Source organism: Anticarsia gemmatalis, chromosome 5, assembly GCF_050436995.1.
Source record: "Anticarsia gemmatalis isolate Benzon Research Colony breed Stoneville strain chromosome 5, ilAntGemm2 primary, whole genome shotgun sequence".
NCBI lineage: Eukaryota > Metazoa > Arthropoda > Insecta > Lepidoptera > Erebidae > Anticarsia > Anticarsia gemmatalis.
This window is the reverse complement of record NC_134749.1, coordinates 8,886,416-8,909,548: the sequence shown is the minus strand read 5'-3', so window position 1 is coordinate 8,909,548 and position 23,133 is coordinate 8,886,416. Positions and strand designations below refer to the sequence as shown.

The 23,133-nt window shown below is 34.4% G+C and overlaps 5 protein-coding genes and 1 non-coding gene across 6 annotated transcripts; 4 read left to right on the top strand and 2 right to left on the bottom strand.

Annotated features, from left to right (window-relative positions):
* The first annotated feature begins 3,138 nt into the window (after positions 1-3,138).
* Positions 3,139-3,654, top strand: LOC142973105 (uncharacterized). Its single transcript, XM_076114660.1, has 3 exons — positions 3,139-3,186; positions 3,276-3,413; positions 3,487-3,654. Exons 1-3 carry the CDS (start codon positions 3,175-3,177, stop codon positions 3,631-3,633), a joined length of 297 nt encoding a protein of 98 aa, XP_075970775.1. The 5' UTR covers positions 3,139-3,174; the 3' UTR covers positions 3,634-3,654.
* A 5,479-nt stretch (positions 3,655-9,133) lies between these two features.
* On the top strand, positions 9,134-13,698 carry LOC142973286 (uncharacterized; the record flags this gene model as incomplete). Its single annotated transcript, XM_076114923.1, has 6 exons — positions 9,134-9,280; positions 9,505-9,671; positions 9,940-9,976; positions 12,337-12,504; positions 12,735-12,901; positions 13,626-13,698. Coding segments are annotated over 6 exons (759 nt in total), but the record flags the coding sequence as incomplete, so codon positions are not given.
* Positions 13,699-16,085: 2,387 nt separating this feature from the next.
* Positions 16,086-16,744, top strand: LOC142973284 (cuticle protein 19-like). The gene is made up of 4 exons (XM_076114922.1): positions 16,086-16,097; positions 16,176-16,316; positions 16,414-16,580; positions 16,675-16,744. Exons 1-4 carry the CDS (start codon positions 16,086-16,088, stop codon positions 16,742-16,744), a joined length of 390 nt encoding a protein of 129 aa, XP_075971037.1.
* Positions 16,745-18,986: 2,242 nt separating this feature from the next.
* LOC142973283 (cuticle protein 19-like) lies at positions 18,987-19,646 on the bottom strand. Its single transcript, XM_076114921.1, has 4 exons — positions 19,635-19,646; positions 19,393-19,533; positions 19,148-19,314; positions 18,987-19,056 (listed from the first exon to the last, which is right to left on the bottom strand). The coding sequence occupies exons 1-4, from the start codon at positions 19,644-19,646 to the stop codon at positions 18,987-18,989; spliced, it is 390 nt and encodes a 129-aa protein (XP_075971036.1).
* Positions 19,647-20,316: 670 nt separating this feature from the next.
* Positions 20,317-21,029, top strand: LOC142973282 (cuticle protein 19-like). Its single transcript, XM_076114920.1, has 4 exons — positions 20,317-20,328; positions 20,482-20,622; positions 20,704-20,870; positions 20,960-21,029. The coding sequence occupies exons 1-4, from the start codon at positions 20,317-20,319 to the stop codon at positions 21,027-21,029; spliced, it is 390 nt and encodes a 129-aa protein (XP_075971035.1).
* Positions 21,030-22,688: 1,659 nt separating this feature from the next.
* On the bottom strand, positions 22,689-22,854 carry LOC142973415 (U1 spliceosomal RNA). Its single transcript, XR_012959501.1, has one exon. It is a non-coding gene; the product is annotated as a U1 spliceosomal RNA (small nuclear RNA).
* Positions 22,855-23,133: the final 279 nt, after the last annotated feature.

Sequence of the window (23,133 nt, the reverse complement as noted above, 5' to 3'; positions counted from 1 at the left end):
AAATTGAATATTTAAATCATCTCCACCATGGTCTTCATTGTTACTTGAATTCTCTGTAAAAAAAAATGTAGGTAATGATGTTGAAAACAGTTACAAGTAGGTATATTGAAATAATAAAATAATGAAATAAAATAATATAATAATATAATATATAATATAATATTAATAATTGAAATAATGTTACTTATCTTCCTAAACATTCCAAGTACTTTTAATCTATACTAATTTTATAAAGCTGAGAAGTTTGTTTGTTTGCGTGAACGCGCTAATCTCAGGAACTACTGGTGCGAATAAAAAAATATTTAACTGTTGGATAGCCTATTTATTGAGAAAAGCCATAAGCTATATATCATCACGCTACGACCAATAGGAGCAGAGTACCAGTGAAAAATGTTACATAACCCGTTTATGTAACATTTTGACCTATTTCTCTTAAGTGACGCAAGCAAAGATGCGCGGGTCAGTTAGTATTCAATAATTTTTCAATTTTTATTTTTTTAATTCAATTGTTTTTCATTTATGCGTATGAATAATGCTCTTACTCTCGCACTCATAGGGAAAGTTTAATGGCGTCTAGGGGACGAAGGGCCCCGCGGAATGGTCTGTCCGCATACAGGGGGTCTTAAAATTGTACCTTTAATAACATATATAAAATGTAGGCTTGCTACTATGACGTAGTTGACCTCATTTTTTTATAACATTTAAGGCGTCTGGCAGAAGTAATGGCCCCGGGAAACGGTCTGGCAATAGTCAATTTTAATTCTACATAATATCATTAATAACATATCTGAAAACCAACTTTGCTACTATAACGTAGGTTGGGTCGTTTTTTACGCACCTTCACTCCGCGCTACCTCAGAAACGGCCCCGCTTTCAAGGTAGTGGATGTGCATACCTCTTAACAGACCCTTTATACTAACAATCTTCAAAGTTTCAGCTTTGCTAAAATGACGTAGGTCTGGCAGCTCTGGGATCTTACTCTAATCCTTCACGGTACGCCACATCATTATCATCGTCGTCGCTCGACTCCAAGATTATGAAAATTGTATTGGCGTTGGAACTTAGAACAATGCCGTACCAAATCGAAAAGCTTTTGTAACCATCAGAGGTTGAAGACGGCTGAATATAGCCGAGTTCAGAACTAGGCCTGGTTATTAAATTTTTTTAATTTAACTAGAAAATTCTACTAATTTTACAGTTTTTGTAAATATCAAAATTATATAAAATTGGCCAGAATTATGGAATGTATAATTGAGTACAATTCATAAGTGTCAGTTTGGTAAAGTGAAATAAAAAGTATTTTTATTAAACATCCATATTTATTTCATTCAAAAACAAAACAAACATAACAACATAATATTATTTAACAAATTCATCAAAACGAAACGTTCAGCACTTCATATCATTGCCATAAACACGATCCCTCTTATTCAGAAAAATATATGAAATTATGAAAGGCTTACAAAGAATTTTGTTCCTTTCACTCCTTAGCGAAATGAAAAAGAGAAAACATATTGTAGTAGTTTTTTAACTAAAATAGGTTTATGGTTTGTTTATGAATAAGAGGGCATGACTCTAGTTTCAATAATGTTCATGCTTGTGAATGTAAACGGGCTGAGCATGACCGTCATATCTGTGAATATACTGGGATGAGTGAGCAACTTCTTTGTGGCCGTGATGTTCATTCTTTTCTGAATGCTTATGTTCTTCATGATGATGATGGTCTACCTTTTTGTGATGATGTTCCTCATGATGATGATGATGATGTTCATCAGTTTCAGTTCAGTTCTTCTTTCTTATGTTCTTTCTTGTGCTCATGATGTTCGTGGATGTAGACAGGGTGCACGTGTCCATCGTGCCGATGGACGTATTGTGATGAGTGAGCATGCTCTGATAGAGCTACTCCAGCCAAAGCTAAGAGGCATAGTACCTGTAATAGAAATAAATTTTATTATGATTCAATTTTTTCTTGTTTGGATATAAATATATTATATTTTAGAAATAAGGACCCACTTGATATTTAAAGTTTTTTTACTAAATTTTAATTAATGTTCGGATCAGTTCAACACTCTTTCTAAAATATTTGTGAAGTTAATTATGTTGACTTAAGTCCCAATTTGAAACGATTAATTGATTTATGACTTACCTTGAAAAACATTTTTGATATTTGTGTTGTTGTTGTGGCAAAATTAATAACACTGATACATTCGTCACAAAACAAGCCACTTTTATATAAAAAGGAAATTTATTTCGAGTGCAATTGCATTTTAATGTTATCGTAATGTGACAGTTACACTACTTTACGATATTTTAATAACTTACGTTTGTAAATAATTATTTTGCAATCGTTCGATTTGGTTTACTTTTGACAATCAACCTACGCTTATTAAAATGGGTGACGAAGTTTTATTTACGAATTTATTGCCACAATTGTTTATGTTTATGGTATTCTAGAGTAATTAATGTCGTGGGCCTAATATTATTGTTAGATTTAATAGACAGTAATTTCAATCTTTACCGCTAGTAGTAGCAATTAGTTTCATTAGTTTTAGAACCGTAGACAATATTTCATTTCGCGGAAAAGGCTGACAATTGACTTTACTGGTTTTATCCTACACAATTATCGGCTTATGTACTTATAATTTTCATAATTTTCCGATGAGTTTTTACAACAAATTTAAAATAGCATTCGTACTGGTCTTACGTATTTCTAGTACCTTACCTTTATGAGAAAATGGTATGACTTCATGTATAATGTATGTATGTACGCAAAGGTTATCAAGACGGTTCAGAAAAATCATAGAATAGGAATATAATAGTTTAAAAAGATGTTATAGAACTATTATCTGTAAAGATTTGCTACTTTCCTATAATTTAATATTTTGTTACGTTGTGAACATTCTCATGCATGTTTTGTGAGTTTGTGCTTTTCAGCTGTCACTAAGCCTTGAGCAATTAGTGTAGGCTTGCGCGTAAAAATGTGTTTTTACGTAACGCTCATATACCATTCATATTAAATTATCGTAAATAATTTTTAACTACCAAACATTTTTATGATATCGATATTGCATCAACTGCTATAGCTTTGAATATAAAAGACACGATTGTCTCTCAAAATGTATCAGTTAACTAATTGTCTTAGTTACAATAACAACAACCAATCAACTCTTCAAAATGTTCTTCAAGGTAAAGTAAAAATAAACAAGAAAAAAGAAAGTCGAAAAGAAGTGAAACAAGGTTGTAGAGAGATTCTAATCAAATCTTTCATTGTTCAGGTGTTCTGCGTACTGGCTGTAGCAGTAGCGGTTGTGTCCGGTCACGGGTACTCGTCCCAACACATCGAGCGACACGACGGACATCATCAGGAAGTATCTATTCACGACAAACATGGACATCACCACGTCGACTACTATGTAAGTTACACTAACACTACATGATTATTATTACGAGTGATAAGTATAAACGAATGAATGGTTATTTCTCCAGGCCTACCCTAAGTACAAGTTCGAGTACAAAGTAGATGACGACCACACCGGCGACCACAAGATACAACACGAACATCGTGACGGACACAAATCTGAGAGCAAGTACTCCTGGCACGTCGACCACATCGTACCTCATCACCATCACTAATGACTTAAGAACGTTATATTAGTTAAGGATGCTACTCTGTGATGATTTTTTGCAAATATAGTACTTGTTTTTATAAAACAATGTTTTTCTTTTTTATCGTCCCACTTAAGATTGATATAACAAAACTTAAGTATTCGGCTGTTTTCAATATCATAACTTCCGATAGGGCTCCACCTGCCTAGATAGATATAATATAATCAATTTAATGTATTGCTTGATAAGGAGGGATACTCATAAATATATTTATCGGTAAAATATGGGTCAAAGTAACAATGACAAAACAACACGAGACTAATGTGTTATTTAAATCTTATTATTTTTTTAGGCCATTAGCTCAGAAAATAAATGATCCTCTCCCAAACCCTTCTTGTACTCATAAAATTAGGTTAAACTTTCGGACTAAATTACTAAAGAAAATAATTAACAATCCATAATAATAACATGGAGCAAATAAAAAACCTAGAGAGAATAACTATTCTCTTTAGCAACTGCTATGGTAAAGTGAAAACTAGTAGTGAATGCTAAATAAAACATACATAAAGTCACGTCCCTTTTCCCATAGGGGTAGGCAAAGACTAAAGAACGCCATTTCGTACGATCCTTACAAACTTTCCTTGTCTCATTCACACCCATACATCTTGTCATACAGAAGCACCGGTTACAAGTACTACACATCTGACATTTTCGCAAAACATCGGCCATTACGATCCGTGTACGTCTTTATGCTTTGCTAGACTGACTTGACTTTATGATAACAAATAGTAAAACCAGGATGTTTATTTTTTTAAACACAGCCGCAAATTGTGCATTCATAAAGCATTTTTTTGATGTTAACTATTTGTTGTACGATGCTCTAGGAAGTTAATAAATAAACACTCATTAGAATAATAACGAAATAAATCTAAAGTAAACACGACTATAAACAAGTAGCGGTATTTTTTGTGAAAAACTACTCGCAGCTACTATAACTGCTCTATAAATCGGAAAGTGAGAATAGACAAATTAAGCATTGTGTATTTTTTGGGTAAACTAATGACCATTGAAGTATCTGGGGGCACGGAAGTGCCCCCGCAAGTCGGGCAAAAAAAAAGCGGCACGGCCGTAACATCCTTTTCTCGAAGCAATTCGGGCTATTTTTGACACCCCTATAATTTCGTTGTGGATAAAACAAGAAGCCTGGATTTTCAGCAACTAATCAGTCATTGTATAAACACGGTATATTTAAAATTTCAGTCAATTTGAACCAGTAGTTTAAGAATGACAACTTGTTAAAATTTTGAATTTTGTCACTCACTGATTCACTGACTCACTGACTCACCGATCATCAAAAGTCTAAGGTACTTCTAGCAGACTTAGAAGCTTAAAATTTAGAATACAAATAGGATTTAGTGTCTTAATCATGGGAAAAATTTATTTTTTTCTAATTTCGGTCCAGTTTTCTAAATACACCAACTGTAACAATAACTTTGTAATCCCATATAAATGTATAAGATTACAAGGTTACATTTGCAGTTAATGAATTTTTATTACTGTAGAAAATAAAATAAATAGGTACCTACTATATGAGGCATAACGGGAGGGGGTATAGGGTGGGGTGGTGGTCTCTCGATAACTAGCCAGTTGTCGATAGTCAATAGTAATCCCATCAAAAACATTCTGTAAAAACCTCAAGTCTCGCCGTAAAAAGTTGTGAGATCTATATAATACCAAGTCGATTAATCTATTTAGTCTCTACTTAAAGGACCTTCTGTCTTAAATTATTACGTATGTTATTATCATGCCAATTTAAAAAAAAACCTTTAAAACAAATAGATCGACTTGGTCATCGCAAGAAAACACAAATTCGCCATTAACATTTCAGGAGCATTAACTTCTCGTCGTGCTGTGTAGTGTGATACATACTAATAATCAAATCATGCGATGGCCAGGTCGGTCTATTTGTTTTAAAGGTATTTTTTTTTAAATTGGCCTGATAATAACATACGTAATAACTTAAGACAGAAGGTCCTTTAAGTAGAGACTAAATAGATTAATCGACTTGGTATTATATAGATCTCACAACTTTTTACGGCGAGACTTGAGGTTTTTACAGAATGTTTTTGATGGGATTACTATTGACTATCGACAACTGGCTAGTTATCGAGAGATTTCGTATGAAAATCTGAAAGGCGCCTCTAGCGGGCGCCGTACGAGCTACCGATACCCAGTAGTATCGACTGTAATGGACCAAGATCCCAGAGCTGCCAGACCTACGTCATTTTAGCAAAGCTGAAATTTTGAGGATTGTTAGTATAAAGGGTCTGTTAAGAGGTATGCACATCCACTACCTTGAAAGCGGGGCCGTTTCTGAGGTAGCGCGGAGTGAAGGTGCGTAAAAAACGACCCAACCTACGTTATAGTAGCAAAGTTGGTTTTCAGATATGTTATTAATGATATTATGTAGAATTAAAATTGACTATTGCCAGACCGTTTCCCGGGGCCATTACTTCTGCCAGACGCCTTAAATGTCGTTAAAAAATGAGGTCAACTACGTCATAGTAGCAAGCCTAAATTTTATATATGTTATTAAAGGTACAATTTTAAGACCCCCTGTATGCGGACAGACCATTCCGCAGGGCCCTTTGTCCCCTAGACGCCATTAAACTTTCCCTATGAGTGCGAGAGTAAGAGCATTATTCATACGCATAAATGAAAAACAATTGAATTAAAAAAATAAAAATTGAAAAATTATTGAATACTAGCTGACCCGCGCATCTTTGCTTGCGTCACTTAAGAGAGATAGGTCAAAATGTTACATAAACGGGTTATGTAACATTTTTCACTGGTACTCTGCTCCTATTGGTCGTAGCGTGATGATATATAGCTTATAGCTTTTCTCAATAAATAGGCTATCCAACAGTAAAATATTTTTTATTCGCACCAGTAGTTCCTGAGACTAGCGCGTTCACACAAACAAACAAACTTCTCAGCTTTATAAAATTAGTATAGATTAAAAGTACTTGGAATGTTTAGGTATCTTCTTAAACATTCCAAGTACTTTTAATCCGGGAACATTATATAACTCACAGATAAATTTTTGAATTACATCAAATATATTTTGTTCCTTCGCTTTATCAATAGATAATTCAACTTCTCCGAATTGAACAAAAGCTTCTTGATATTCTGGCGATTTCTTCAAAATTTTAAATGGTCTGAGCTGAATTGATGTAGATGCTGCACGGCTACAACTTTTCATTAACACGTATACAGTCGGCGATGTGAATGAGAAATTCCACCGGCAAAATGTTAAAAAATTCGACGCAAGTAATTTACCTCCTTGTAAATCTGAATTGCTTCAACAATTTCGACGAGCAAATTATATTGCGGGTGTCTGGAGTAATGCTCATATAAAGCGTCCTAGCATTTTAAGCCCAGCAAATAAAGGGTGGGTTCTAAAGGATAACCATTATCATTTTAAGTGGTTTGATGGTGACCAATTGCCAAGTTTCGTAAGCGAATCACTTGAAAACGAATTAGGTATTTTATTTTAACTATAAATTATTTCAATATACCTACTTGTAACTGTTTTCAACATCATTACCTACATTTTTTTTTACAGAGAATTCAAGTAACAATGAAGACGATGGTGGAGATGATTTAAATATTCAATTGGATGAGGGAAGTAAGAGCACAGATAATGATGATGATGATGAATGACTACAATTTTTTTTTTCATAATTTTTGTGAATAGTGTAAACCATATCTATTTTTAAAATAATTCCCAAAATAATGTTACTTATCTTCCTAAACACTCCAAGTACTTTTAATCTATACTAATTTTATAAAGCTGAGAAGTTTGTTTGTTTGTGTGAACGCGCTAATCTCAGGAACTACTGGTGCGAATAAAAAATATTTTACTGTTGGATAGCCTATTTATTGAGAAAAGCTATAAGCTATATATCATCACGCTACGACCAATAGGAGCAGAGTACCAGTGAAAAATGTTACATAACCCGTTTATGTAACATTTTGACCTATCTCTCTTAAGTGACGCAAGCAAAGATGCGCGGGTCAGCTAGTATTCAATAATTTTTCAATTTTTATTTTTTTAATTCAATTGTTTTTCATTTATGCGTATGAATAATGCTCTTACTCTCGCACTCATAGGGAAAGTTTAATGGCGTCTAGGGGACAAAGGGCCCTGCGGAATGGTCTGTCCGCATACAGGGGGTCTTAAAATTGTACCTTTAATAACATATATAAAATTTAGGCTTGCTACTATGACGTAGTTGACCTCATTTTTTAACGACATTTAAGGCGTCTGGCAGAAGTAATGGCCCCGGGAAACGGTCTGGCAATAGTCAATTTTAATTCTACATAATATCATTAATAACATATCTGAAAACCAACTTTGCTACTATAACGTAGGTTGGGTCGTTTTTTACGCACCTTCACTCCGCGCTACCTCAGAAACGGCCCCGCTTTCAAGGTAGTGGATGTGCATACCTCTTAACAGACCCTTTATACTAACAATCCTCAAAATTTCAGCTTTGCTAAAATGACGTAGGTCTGGCAGCTCTGGGATCTTACTCTATAAGGCATTGCGCTGCTGTCTGTTGTGTTATTCTAGAAAAAAATATTTTTGTAAGTCAAATGACAGATGCTCATTGTTTATAATAATTAAGTGTATTAAGCTTATCTTTATTTTGCAAAATGAATATATTATAATAAACGTTTAGCAACTAGCCTAACACACTCAGGCTCAGCTGTAAAATAAAACTCAAACTATACAACCTTACAGTAAGTTCAGAGTCGGAACACCCATTATCAAATTGTTACCATTTTTTGATATTTGTAAGCAATTTCCTACTGAAAATGTAACGTGATTTCGTAAGCCCAACTTTAGATTGATGGTTCGATATCTGACTATTATTGGTCTGACGATTCATTCTCACACTATTAGTAGACTTGACAAATTTGTTTAATTTGGTGCTGTTAGTTGAATGCGTAAATACAGGAAAAATGGAATGCATTGACGATCCGTTAGCGAGTTGGTTCTACGAACCTAAACGTACCTACTGTATTAATTTTATCTTTGGACACCCGTCTGCTCGTAATAAAAGCTCATAAGTAAATGGAACAGATCTCGTTATCGTCCTTCTTATATTAACTCGCTGCAATAACTTTTATCATTAATTTCAAAATACTCCAATCTGCATGCAACAAGTACAAAAATGCGTCTTACTCAACAATTACAATACGTAAGTAGGTAAGTATTAATATCGTAAACAATGTTAATTATCAATATAAGGAGTGAAAACTGCATTACCTTGATTATACTTAAAACTATAAAAGCTGGGTTTAATTTTGAATATGCATCAGTCTCATTCAGTTCCACTTTCAGTAACAAACATCCAACCATACACCATGTTCTTTAAGGTGATCATTGAAAACCGTCTTATAACAACTGTCGTCACAATATTTTCTATTTCTACGGTATTTTAATCAAATAATTTCATTGTTTCAGGTGTTATGTGTATTGGCTTTGGCCGCAGTAGCGATGGCTAAGGAGCACGCTCACTCATCGCAGCACATCAGCCGTCACGACGGTCACGCAACTGAAGTTAAAATTCAGGACAAACATGGACATCATCACATCGACTACTATGTAAGTTTTGCAATCCTCTAGGTGTTATAATTGCAGTAGTGAAGCTTGCAGCTATTAGCAGTGAAACCTGCTAGATGGAAGCGATAACTAGCACAAAAAAATTACAGTCAATAAAACTATGCCGCATCGGTCTTAATTTGACACTTAGCTTAACTAGATTAACAATGAAATAAAATTACTAGTTCCAGTAATGATAAAAAAATATATATTTTTATGTATTTCAGGCGTATCCTAAATACGAGTTCGAATATAAGGTGAAGGACCCTCACACCCACGACCACAAGGCGCAGCACGAGCACCGCGATGGCGACAAAGTTAAGGGATACTACGTTCTCGACCAGCCTGATGGCTCCGAGAGACACGTTGACTACCATGCCGACAAACACACTGGGTACGATTAAATTCAAATTGGTATTCTAATATATTGATAGCAAAATTAGAAACTAGTATTTCATTAGCAATCTGTAATGATTATAAAATATGTATAACAGTGTATTGACGTAGTAAAAAGGACAAAATTAAGACGTTGGAGTCTAAGCCTTAGATTAACTTAGATTCCATCGACTTTTGGCATTAGATCGACAGCAATTCGATACTACCATTATTATGAAATTTTTAGTCCAATATATTATTATGATGTTTTTTTTTTCTCTCCACAGATTCCAGGCTAACGTGAAATACGGTACCCACCATCACGTACCTCATCATCATCATCACTAAGATCTTGCCAACTTGAAGATTCTGAAGTCACCACCGTTAAAAATAATACTCTTTCTTAAAACCTCATCCTGTGATTAATTGTTATTAACTATTTTTATCTTTTAACTAATAAAGTTTATAAAAAATATTATTACTTTTTTATTTACTGATTCAAACCCTCTCAAGATGAACGTGATGTAAGAATACTACCTATACCCACATATTTCGGAGAATAAAATTGTTCTCTAAAAATCTTAACAGGTGAATTTTGAGAAAGGGAATTGCTCAAGAAGCTCTTTTTAAAGCATTGAACGACAATATGAGCCAAATTCGCTACCTATAGTATCCTATAGACTAACCCATACGATAAAGTGACAGCAAATGTGAAATTAATGAAAATGGCTATAAAAGCCCACCCTTTCAGCTTACCGATACTTATACAGAAGTATTGAATACGAAGCTTAGCATGCTAAAACTAGAATATGATTTAAATTCTTTATTTTAATAATGCCGCTGGGCTATGTAGAGGTAGAAGTAGTTGTGTCTCGTCTTTGGTATAATATTTATGATAGCATCGTCTGCTTTTACTATAATATAATTTTTAATGCAATTTTTTAGTATTTCCACAACGATTTTGCAATTCAAAGGTTAAAAAATGGACGGATATTTTTGTATCACATTAAAGACAACAAGAGTTTCAACCTTACCAAGGTACTAGTGGAGACGGAAATGACTGTTGATCAGCTTCTATGTTTTCAAAGCTAAGATTAAAGTTAATATCCCTCCATTTTCCATTTAACAATAAAAGATGATGTCGATCTGAAAGAAAAGGAGAAATAAAAGGTTTCTCAAGAATATAGGTACCTCACCTTAAATACAATGTAACGTTTTCTAATAAATAACACAGAAAACTGCATACAATAATACTCCTGTAGCTTTGTTTATATTTATCGGTAAAATACCCATGAGTATAAATATCGATACCTAAAAATAAAAATCCGTAGTGAATTTTATTTGTATCATTTTTTCATTACTTCATTAACACTACAGTGAGTTTGTTCTCACATATACAGTATTATTCATTACTTAAAATTACTCGTATTTTAAATAAGCATTAAAAGGCAGGACATGCCTAATAAAAATGTAATGCAAGAGTCTAGAGCAATCGATCGAAAACTTCAGTACCAAAGAAAAGAACCGACATTAAACAAAGAATGACAGTTGTTTCTTAAAATGAGTATTGTCTACTCTCAGAGTGATCTTACTGTTTTTATGGTTTTCGAATAGATCATTCGTTTGTTCAGCAATTGTTACCAAGGATGATTAATGATTCTTACTTTTGAAGAGGTAAAAAGTGGCCAAACTTAGAGGCGTTCTTATTTTTGAACTTAGGCGTGGAGATTTGTTGCCCGAACCCATTGCTTATTCTGAGAGAAGGTATACATTGACCTAGCCAAGCAGGAGAGAGAATGTAATGGATTTATTTTTAAGATACATTGATCATACATATATATACACAGAGCATCACGCCTGTTATAACCGAAGGGATATCCATCCATGTTACACCATTAACAATGTTAGACCCATTACAAAGCGAGCCTATTGCCATAAACCCTATAGCAGTAAGTTTTCCGCATTACGTCGCAATAAACTACCACAGAGGGTGGTTTTAACCCTCTGCGGAAATAAAAACCCTACACGATACCAATTTCCGGGCTACTATTGCGAAAATATTATTCTATACTGATATATACTTTTTGTTCATACTTATACCAGAAGACACAGAAAGCTTACCACGCCTTAATAGAGCAGCTAGAGTCAAACTAAAACTTTGTTAGCTATTTTTCTATAAACTCGTACATGCAGTAGCAACTTAAGTATCGCTAATTACTCTAATTAGTATCTGCATACAGGTTTTTCCCTTCACCAGATTAGGGTTGACAAACAACCACCTCTTACTCGTACATGTTACATCATAAGAGTGTGAAAGGATTTTGACGAAATCTGAAAAAACACTTAAACGTTGCCGAATATTGTCAACGTAATAAGTTTAGGGTAAAGTTTTGTAGATTTGATTACGTTTGTTTTTAATATAAATATGGTATGTTCTTGTTAATTTGTATCAGTTGTGTATTGAGCATCGTTCGATAAACACTAAATATGTTCACCAAGGTACTTTAATACAGTAATTTTTATGTGGCGGAATTAACTAGTAAAAAACATAAAATTTCTTTAGTTACTAATCTATCAAAATTGTTTCTGTATTTGAAACATTAATAGCAATAATTTGTAGCTTTCTTTTTAAGATCTCTAAACTAACTAACAAAAATTGGCGCATAGTGTAAAAATCAACTAAGATAAATATATTTTATATTTTTGTCCAGGTATTGTGTCTGGTTGCCATGGCAGCGGCAGTGATGTCGGCTGAGCACGCTCACTCATCGCAGCACATCCACCGACACGACGGACACGCTCAAGAAATATCGGTACACGACAAACATGGACATCATCACGTTGACTACTATGTAAGTAACAGTCGCACAACTAAAAAATATCTGCGAATAACAATTAGCTGTGTTTAATTAGAGAACTTACCTTAAAACTTTACATTATTCTATTTGCTATATTGGAAGATCAAAATCCTTATTACTATTTTAAACACCTGTACTTATAGATACAAATAAAAACGTAAAGCTATTGTTACAAGAACTTCTGAAAAAGCTCATTTTTGATATTCTGCTATTTTATCTTACAGGCTCACCCCAAATACGACTTCAAATACGAGGTGAAGGACCCTCACACCCACGACCACAAGTCGCAGCACGAGCACCGCGACGGTGATGAAGTCAAGGGTCATTACTCCCTGCACCAACCTGATGGCACCCAGAGAGACGTGCACTACCACTCTGACAAGAAAACTGGGTACAGTTTTGTTTTATGATACTACTAGAGACCGCCCACGATTTCGTCCGCGTGGAAACCCTTCCCGTGTAAATCCCGTCTCGGGAACTCAGAGATAAAAAGTAGTCTATGTGTTTTTCTGAGTCTTCGGCTACCTATATACCCAATTTTATCGTAATCGCTTGAGTAGTATTTACGTGAAAGAGTAACAAACATCCGCACATATTTATACGAATTTTCGCTTTTATGATAAAAGTAGGATTACAATATGGCCACCTGGCATTTAATGATATTTCGAAGCGTGAATATGCATTGTCAATGATTATTGAATCTAGTTTTCACATTATCCAGAATTGTAAGTATATTAGCCGTTTTAAAAACGTTTAATTATTATTTTGATGAAATTATGCTATGATATTGCGTAAAGTTGTAATAAGAAACCATGTGCAAATTCAACTTAGCATGGAATAAGGTCAGTAAATTATGATGGATGCTAACGGATGCGCTATGCGATTCGTCATAAAAATATCGTTGATAATCACGCAATTATCAGACGTAAATAACTCACCAGGATTTATTTATGATTGTTATTGTTGAGAATGATGCAAGAGATATTTGTAAGGATCGTACTAAATGGTCTCTGTCTATCCCGATTGGAAAAGGGGGTAATTTGATGTTTGTATGTATTTTTGTCTGTATGTATGTATGTTATTATAGTTTATTTATAAACTATGAATTCTTCCAGATTCCAGGCAGAGGTGAAGCACAGCACCCACCATGTTGTTCCTGAGAAACATGAACATCATCACCACCACTAGTCATTGTTATAATATTATTATGTCTTTAAGATAAGCTGTTATATTTGTTTGTTGTTATTTTTTACAATTTTATAGAAATAAAGTCAATTGTTTACTCTATATATTAGTCATTATTTTAAAAGTTCCCATTCGAGTGTTCACTGATAAATTGAATTTGTTTGTTAATATTTGAATGACATATTGACGAAAATATAAACATATAAAAAAACTGTAGACATAAGTTTAACAAATTAGAACATACGTGTTTGTAAAAGAGTCCAATGAGTCCAATCAAAGGAAGGAGATTTCTTTTCAAAGAAGCTCTACTATTCAAATTTAGCATTTAAAAATAAAATAGTTGAGAGTTGTTTTTATAAAACAGTAATATTAATAACTGCCTATCCAATGTAGGTACTTTTGATTTCCTTTTACTATTTGTTTCACCCACCGATAGCTATACGGCCGCTGGCTAAGTTTTTTCAACAACAATTTAATGTATGCACGATAAATAGAAACTGTTACTATTTCAGTTTTAAAATGCGATATACCAGTGGCTGAATTTTCTATTTCTATCGATTACCGACAATTGATCTGTCATCAAGAAATTTCGTATGAAAATCTGATCAGCGCCTCTGACGGGCGTCGTAGAAACAGTACATTCTAAGTGTCAAAATGTCGATAGCTAGCCGGTTGTCGGTAGTCGATAATGGCAGAGAATGGTTATAGGTCATAAGTGACAAATTACAGTACAATACAGATACAGTGCCTCGATTCTCTTCTACTATCGACTACCGACAACCGAACTGTCATCGAGAAATTTTGTATGAAAATCTGATCAGCGCCTCTGACGGGTGTCGTAGGAAACATTTTGGCAGTACATTCTAAATGTCAAATTTCGATAGCTAGCCGGTTGTCGGTAGTCGATAGTGGTAGAGAATCGAGGTGCAGTACAGTACCTCGATTCTGTACAACTATCGAGTACCGACAACCGGCTAGCTATCGAAATTTTTTTTTCATACGAAATTTCTCGATGACAGTTCGGTTGTCGGTAGTCGATAGTAGTAGAGAATCGAGGCACAGTAGAGATACCATTTGATACGTATCTAAAACGGAGATTTCAACCCTTTCGTGCCCTTCAAACCATTAACTACCATGCTGATGGCAGTAAGGATGCTATTTTTGCACCCAAAGAAGAGCAGGTTTGCAAAATAACATGCAACTAGGGCTCACTGAAAAAGTACTATAATTTACGGACGTGGCGGAATCTATGAATCAAACTGCTTATTGTGAAATATTATTATAATCACATGTAACACAATTCCCTGCACCCCACTGCTTATTATCGGAAAACCAGTACGATTGGCTCTATAGAGCTACGGACGTAAAAGCAACCATAAGTACAGAGTTTTAAATCTAGGATCCAATCTTAGTCTTGTCCTTGAGGTTGTCTGCTTGTTGAGAAATCGTGTAACCTTCAATCAGTAAATTATGATTAAGTATGCTTATAAATTCTTTAGTGTACAGAGAACTAATATCTAGAATATTTTTTTAATAATTTGATGTTACTTTAAAAACAAGCACAAAGAAATTTTGAATGAATTTTCGTCCAAAATTAGCATCTCTACGAAAATGAAGTTTAAAAAATGCTGATGCTACTTAATTAACATTAAGACGCCTGTTTAATGTTACACCGAAGGTATGGACGAAATGCACCCAGGTTTTGTCTATCATTAAGAAATATTCTAAAATTTGAAAAGTACAATAGATACCTTGCCGTACCGGGAGCTAAGACTCGAGCGCTCCGCCCAGACCAACGAGACAAGCACCTAAGACTTTGAAAAAGTAAGTAATGGGTATTTAGTTACCGTTTATTATTTTAAGAAAAAATATTTACATAATAATAAAAAGATAAGTATATTAATATTTACCCGCCTAGCATAGTACTCGGCTGCCCTGTATGACCTTCTCGGGATGTGTTTAAGGATCGTGCCCAATGGCGTTCTTTGGTATCTGCCTACCCATATGGGAAAATATATGTATGTATAAATATTTAGAGTGTCATCGATTTTTAACCGGGCTAAGATACTATTGCGAGAATCAAGAGAAATAAATATAATACTATGACTAATAACAGTAAAGTTAAAAAGTTCATGTAAACGTCTATAAACAACGCGAGAGCTTAATATAGACCTATGACCTATTTAGGTTGATACAGTTCGGTACAGACAACTTTCTCTGTCAAGGCCAGCATTGTCCTAGCAGAACGAATTCGGGTTGTTAAACTGGTAATTTTCAGGTTGTTACGAAAAAACCCGTCCGAAATATGATACCTGTGTATAAAAGCAGTATTGAAAATTTAAGGGCTATCAGTTCTCTCACTGTAGCAACAGACTAAAGAAACCACAGCTATGTACGCCAAAGTAAGTAATGCAATAAAAAAATACGAAAAAAATACTTCACCTAACACACTTTCTAATTTTATATTTTATGTTCAATAGATCTTCCTCGTCGTAGTCGTGTTGGCTGCTGTGAGCGCGATGCCTCAACATGGTCACAAACATGAACATCATCACGAGCCTGCCTACTCTTCACAGAAACTTATCCAGCACCACGGACACGCTAAGAAAATCCTTGTCGATGTATGTTGATTGCAAATATTACCCTTGCCGAATATCAATAAGCATCTTACTCATTGGATACCGTTTTTCACCGACGCTTTTCTTCTTTATAACTTAGGGTCACGCTAAGTACGAGTTCGCGTATGAAGTGAAGGACCCTCACACTCACGACATCAAGCGTCACCACGAGTCACGTCACGGTGATGTCGTGAAGGGCGAGTACAGTCTGCATCAGCCCGATGGCACCATCAGGGTCGTCGAGTACAGCTCTGACAAGAAGACCGGGTGAGTTGAAGAACACAATTTGTAGAAGAGTTTATTATCTCATTGTACCAAAATATTCGTTCATCTATTAATTCGTACTTTATATTGTTTATAGATTCAACGCTAACGTGCATCAGAAGGGTCACGCTAAACACATTGTTCCTGAACATCATCATCATCACTAAAGATCTCATTTAATTCTAGGACGATATTTGTATTATACCTAAGCTGTTATTGTTTTTTTGTTGCTAGTTATAAGCTCACCCATGTGATTGTGTTCATTATGTGCTTGTATGTATATAATAATAAATGCTTATGAAGCATAAAAAGCTATGTTTGGTTCTTATTATCTTGATAAAACGTAGATATTTAATAACACTTAACTAGATTTGAAACAAGTGTATTCAAAAGTTTAGAATAGTTATAGTAACATAGTTAAAAAATCTGAAATAAAATGTCCGATTAAATTATTTTTTTTTAATTGCTAGACATAATAATATTACCATAATTTGAAAATTTCAGTTTGGTAGATATAATTATATGGACTAGTGGTCGCCCAGTAGTCGAAATTCGACTATAATTAAATTCAAATAAATCAAAATCAAATCAAATCATTTATTAATTTAGGTCAAATATTGACACTTATGATAGTCGTTACAATTACTGAATCTACCACTAGCTTGGAAAGGGGGTAGAGCCTTATGAGAAGAGCTAGCGAGAAACTCACGGCCACTCTTTCCAATCGCCAAGTTTTACAATGTGGTTGATACAATAATTAGTAGTAGTAGTTAGATAATAATAAAGCAAAAATTAAAGTCAAAATTTTTGCTTTACGTATTAATATATAGATTAAGCTGCTATTTTTACTCACATACAATTTTAATAATACATTTGCTTCACTGAAGTTCAACAACATATTATTATTATTATTGAACATTGACTATTAAAGTGTTTCAGTAAGAAAAACCTAAAGGCCTAACATAAATGTACATTGACAAGTATACCTTTGTGCAACTGCAATAAATTGAGCCAAAAACACTAGACACATCTTTATATATCTATCTAATCACTCTTTGAGCTGTCTTAAAATACTACTGTAAAGACGTACAACATAAAAAAGTAAAAGTAGACAAGTCCATTATATGGTGCAGGAAAAGTTACAATATTATTTTAAAATGATTGGAAAAATCTTCGTTGATATATTACTTCCTTTGTATTTCAATAACGTTTTGTTTTTTTTGAGAAGAAAGAGACACTTAATTTTTTTTACATCATAAAGGAAAGAAAATATATTATTGAAAACATTAATTATGGGCTATGTAGATGATGGGGTGGAGGATATGGACTTTTACCACTAATCGCAAAAAATATAGAGTAAGATTGCAGAATATAAACGCAGGATCGTAAAAATGGCGTACTGAGGGGAAGGCCTATACTCAACCGCTGGTAAAAATGGACTGAATGGATAGACAGAAGATTACATGTAATAAGCAGGTCTATTTTGTATAATATATTTTGACATAACCACAACATTTCAAATAAACAAGAAAAATGCGTTTTAGTTTTATCCCTTACAGAAGAAATTTAAATTCCTCGAATTTTTATGAAAGCTTTTTTTCCTTTTGCTCCAAGCACTGTTTGTTTTTCTAGTCAAAATATTTGTATTTTATCTCTTATTTCGTTAAGAAAACCAAAGAAAATTAAAAACAAAAACGAATATTACACGCCTCAAGCAAAATAAAATACTTGAACTTAGCTGTTGCACATACGACTACGTTTTCATATACGTATGTGAAAAAACCCAAATCCAAATAGTTTTTTCTTCTTACAAATGGATTATCATCATCAGCTTATTTTATCGTATTCCTTCATATAGTAGTTTTAATATAATCATAATAATCAAATTATTGATAACAGTCGTGAATTCATTGCCGACTGACACGTTTTTAATAAAAAACATTGTTACGCCTGCTATATTCTCTGAAATACGCACTAGTTTCACAGTTTACTGTGGTAGTTCCATGCAATATAGTGTGGACCTATTACCATAAAGCATCATAAACATATTATTAAACTGCGGATAGCTATGGAGATTAATCTGACATAAAATATGTCATTAGAATTATACCACTCGCTTTATCCTATCGGGGAATCCTGGCCGGGACCTCGTTCCACCGGGGCAGTCTTATATTAATATTGTTTATTTTTGAAAAATCTAGAAATTTATAAAATTAAGAGAATAAAATCTACAAAAAAACTATTTATTCCAGTTTAGTTTCTTTATTAAATGGATAATATATACTTATTATAATGTATTTACATCTTTAACACACAAACATCGAAAACAATAATATAACAAATTATATTTAGTCCGTACTTATTATTGCACTTAACCGCACGAAATAACAAACGATATAGATTTAACATTTAGTGATGATGATGATGTTCAGGAACGATGTGTTTGGCGTGACCCTTCTGATGCACGTTAGCGTTGAATCTGTTAACAATATAAGAACGGATTAAAAAATGAACAAACAACAACAAATGAGAGAATAAACTCTTCTACATATTTTTTTTCTTCAACTCACCCGGTCTTCTTGTCAGAGCTGTACTCGACGACCCTGATGGTGCCATCGGGCTGATGCAGACTGTACTCGCCCTTCACGACATCACCGTGACGTGACTCGTGGTGACGCTTGATGTCGTGAGTGTGAGGGTCCTTCACTTCATACGCGAACTCGTACTTGGCGTGGCCCTGTATCATACAAATTATTAGTTAGCGGATAAGGCAGCTTTGTACTAAATACATTAGCATATCTGTTGCTGGACTTACGTCAACAAGGATTTTCTTGGCATGTCCGTGGTGCTGGATAAGTTTCTGTGAAGAGTAGGCAGGCTCGTGATGATGTTCATGTTTGTGACCATGTTGAGGCATCGCGCTCACTGCAGCCAACACGACCACGACGAGGAAGATCTGTTGAAAGAAAATGGAAAATGTAATAATTTTAAATTCTAATTTATTTGAACTGTAATAATAAATAAAAAACAGTGATTATTATTCTTTGTTGTACTTACTTTGGCGTACATTTTGTTTTTGCTTTGCTCGGTTAGTTCAATGAGATAACTGATAATGATACTGAAATTAATTTCTCTTTTATATACGTGTTCTGAACATTATGGAACTGAAGTCTGGTATTTTTCGTAATAAGTTATCCCAAAATGTTGAACCAGTTATGCTTGTTTTACTCGATGTTATCATATAACTTTGTACTTTTTACTCTTATCGTGTATTTTGGCTATGCTGAAAACTGATTATTACTTAAGTTTCTTCCTTATTCGTTAAAGCCTCACGAATTCCGCATTGTAAATAAATCATGACTTTTAGTAACAAAATGTTAAAACATCCTTTAAATGGAGCAATACGATAAAAGAATAGTAGGAGTAATATTTTAACACATTACTTTTTCGAGGATGCTTTGCTGAAAAAAAAGTTAACAACAAAACCTAGACTTATGTTTACAAGTAAAAATATTCACGAAAAATCACCAGCTGGTTAAACGTAAGTCCAGGGGTCAAAGTCAAAGGCGCGCAATATAATTTTAAACAATAATGTATGAAACAGGTTATACCTACGTTTGAGTTCAGTATTACGCAAAACATCAGCCTGAACATAAAGTACACGTATATAAAGAGAAATTAACTTTTAAGGGTTATCAGTTGTCTCTTTGCATTCATTGAATTAACTAACTATTACAAAATGTACGCCAAAGTAAGTGAATTGATTTTAAACTTCTAAGAAACCATAATATGCCTACTTCTATTAAACGTTATTCACATTATTATTCTCCATTACTAATTAAGTAAGAAAACTTTAAATTATATTTTAATTACTTATTAATAAATGCAATTTTATTTTTAACAGATCTTCCTGGTCGTAGTCGTGTTGGCTGCAGTGAGCGCGATGCCTCAACATGGTCACAAACATGAACATCATCACGAGCCTGCCTACTCTTCACAGAAACTTATCCAACACCACGGACACGCTGAGAAAATCCTTGTCGATGTATGTTTACCTTCATTTGAAGTATAAGTGCACTTCAGTCTCTATTGTAATTGTTACTAACCCGTTACTTGTATGTCACAGGGCCACGCTAAGTACGAGTTCGCGTATGAGGTAAAGGACCCTCACACTCACGACATCAAGCGTCACCACGAGTCACGTCACGGTGATGTCGTGAAGGGCGAGTACAGTCTGCATCAGCCCGATGGCACCATCAGGGTCGTCGAGTACAGCTCTGACAAGAAGACCGGGTGAGTTCAAGAACACAATTTATAGGAAAGTTTATTTTATTATTATATTTGTCTGATCATTTATTAAGACGTTCTTATATTGTTAACAGATTCAACGCTAACGTGCATCAGAAGGGTCACGCCAAACACATCGTTCCTGAACATCATCATCACCACTAAATCATTTCGTTTAAATCGTGTTCACTGTTCTAGTTATAGTTTTAAGATTGTTGACGTTGATTTGTTAAAGATGTAAATATTTCTAAGAATAAATTAAAATTTTAAAAATTATGCCATGTTTCTGTTTTTGCTTTTACCATTATTTTATTTCTTCTTGTTTCAACAAACATATTTCTGTAGGTATAAGATATTGATAATATATCTACTTATTTTGGAAAAATAACTATGAGCGTAACATTTTTCTCTTATAAATATAGTTTCAATAATTTTTGGTGGTCTGTTTGTAAAGAAAAGGCCCTGAAAACTTGCTGGAAATTCTAAAACCTGTAACGTCACCGTTATCTTCAACCCAACGTTATCTGCGAGTGACATAGTCTTTACTTATAAAATATAAGTAAGTTTATACATTATTATACAAAAAACAACGATAACAAAAAGCATTAAAAAAACTGTAATGAAATAAAAGATTTCATTTGTTTTGAGGGTTGAGCACTTGAAAGTATTATTTTTAAATCTTATACTTGCAGAAGTGTTTGTTTATTTATCAAATCAATTAAACAAGCTCTCTAGGGGTCACTGTTTACTGCGAAGCTTCCTACGACGTAGCTCAATGGCTTATGGATTTACCAACTATATGTCCAGTCACAGTGATAGTTAGATACTAAAATTTCATACGAGTGTTGTCAGCAGGTCAGTACGTAACATTTAAAAAAATATATAAACCTTGAATCAAACAGGCAGGATACGTACCTACGGCTGAATATTAGTACGAATTAACTCAAGGGGAAAGTAAAATTCATCCAAAAAAAAAGAAAAATGGAGAGTATCAATGGTCAGAAATTTGCAATTTAAACCTCACAACTGGACGTAGCCGCGTAGTTAAGCAAAAAGGACTCAATCCACATTTTGACCACAATGGAGTTAAGTATTTCATCATTCTCCTGAGGGTCAAATCTATGATGTAGTGAAATCCCTTTTCTTTAAATGTACACTACTACCTCGAGTCAACCCACAGTATCAAGAGTGTCAAAATTTACCCTTAGGAGAATCCAAAGAAAAGATCCAGAGAAAAGTCAAAGTGTGGATTGAGTCCTTTCTGCTTAACTACGACCAATTGTTTTAGTTATCACAAAGATAGTAGTTACAGTATCGTGCGATCCGTGTTAAGGATTATAGCAATCATGTTCAACTGAATAGCGCTCTATGATTTACTGCATGTATGTCGATCATGTCTACTCATGCCATTCACGTTGATAATTGAGAACTTCGGCTCCTACTTAAGCTTTAATTTTTAGATCCCTTTATTATCTTAACTAATACTCAAGCAGATCCGCACCAGGTAGCTCGTTGTAATAGACTGTGAAGCAAAACCGCTGGTGAGACTGTTAGGCGCGGAACTTTCGACTCGAGGTAAACAGCTAGTATCGTCTACATCACCGCGCATTACCGCGCGTCGCACTCCGACCCGCGCGCTTGTTCTTGAACCGCGAGTAACCGCGCGGTTTCTCGGTTCTGTTAGCGGTAATGTAGATAATACTAGCTGTTTACTCCGACCTTGTACCGCGCGGTCATATGAACATAGCCTAACACATTTGGGCCATCAGCGATTAAGACTATCTTCAAAGAGAATCAATGATATAATTTTCATTGTACTTATGAGGGGGACGGCGCGCACGCAGTCCCCACTACCAAAAATTAAGCATACGAGCCATCCTCCTTATGGACAGTCACAGGGGTCAACCGAAAACCGCATGCAACAACGGGTAGGTCTCACCCCGGGAGAACCACCTTCATGATCATGGTATCTCCTACGCCAGGTAAGTATGACTGTGAGATTGGGGCTCGGGGTAGTCATTCAGTTGCGGAGAATCTTAACACCGAATTTTAATTTTTCCTGTGATGCCATCTTTGTATTTGGCGCAGCAGTACATCCCTTGCACTGTGATTAAATTTAAGGGTAGCTAACCCTCAGCGAGTAACAGTGCATGTGCCAACAGATGGCGTTAGTTATAAGGGTGCTAAAAATGTGGTCGTTGTAGTGGCTTGCTAATTCATTTTTAAATATTATTATATGTAATTTGGCATGCTTTAACCTGCTTCTATG

Excerpts from the sequence above, each read along its gene's own strand:
- LOC142973105 (XM_076114660.1), top strand. Across the intron at positions 3,414-3,486 it reads ATCACCACGTCGACTACTAT|GCCTACCCTAAGTACAAGTT; the intron begins GTAAGTTACACT and ends TTATTTCTCCAG.
- LOC142973284 (XM_076114922.1), top strand. Across the intron at positions 16,317-16,413 it reads CTAAGAAAATCCTTGTCGAT|GGTCACGCTAAGTACGAGTT; the intron begins GTATGTTGATTG and ends TTTATAACTTAG. Across the intron at positions 16,581-16,674 it reads AGCTCTGACAAGAAGACCGG|ATTCAACGCTAACGTGCATC; the intron begins GTGAGTTGAAGA and ends TATTGTTTATAG.
- LOC142973283 (XM_076114921.1), bottom strand. Across the intron at positions 19,315-19,392 it reads CCAAGAAAATCCTTGTTGAC|GGCCACGCCAAGTACGAGTT; the intron begins GTAAGTCCAGCA and ends TGTATGATACAG. Across the intron at positions 19,057-19,147 it reads AGCTCTGACAAGAAGACCGG|ATTCAACGCTAACGTGCATC; the intron begins GTGAGTTGAAGA and ends TATTGTTAACAG.
- LOC142973282 (XM_076114920.1), top strand. Across the intron at positions 20,623-20,703 it reads CTGAGAAAATCCTTGTCGAT|GGCCACGCTAAGTACGAGTT; the intron begins GTATGTTTACCT and ends TGTATGTCACAG. Across the intron at positions 20,871-20,959 it reads AGCTCTGACAAGAAGACCGG|ATTCAACGCTAACGTGCATC; the intron begins GTGAGTTCAAGA and ends TATTGTTAACAG.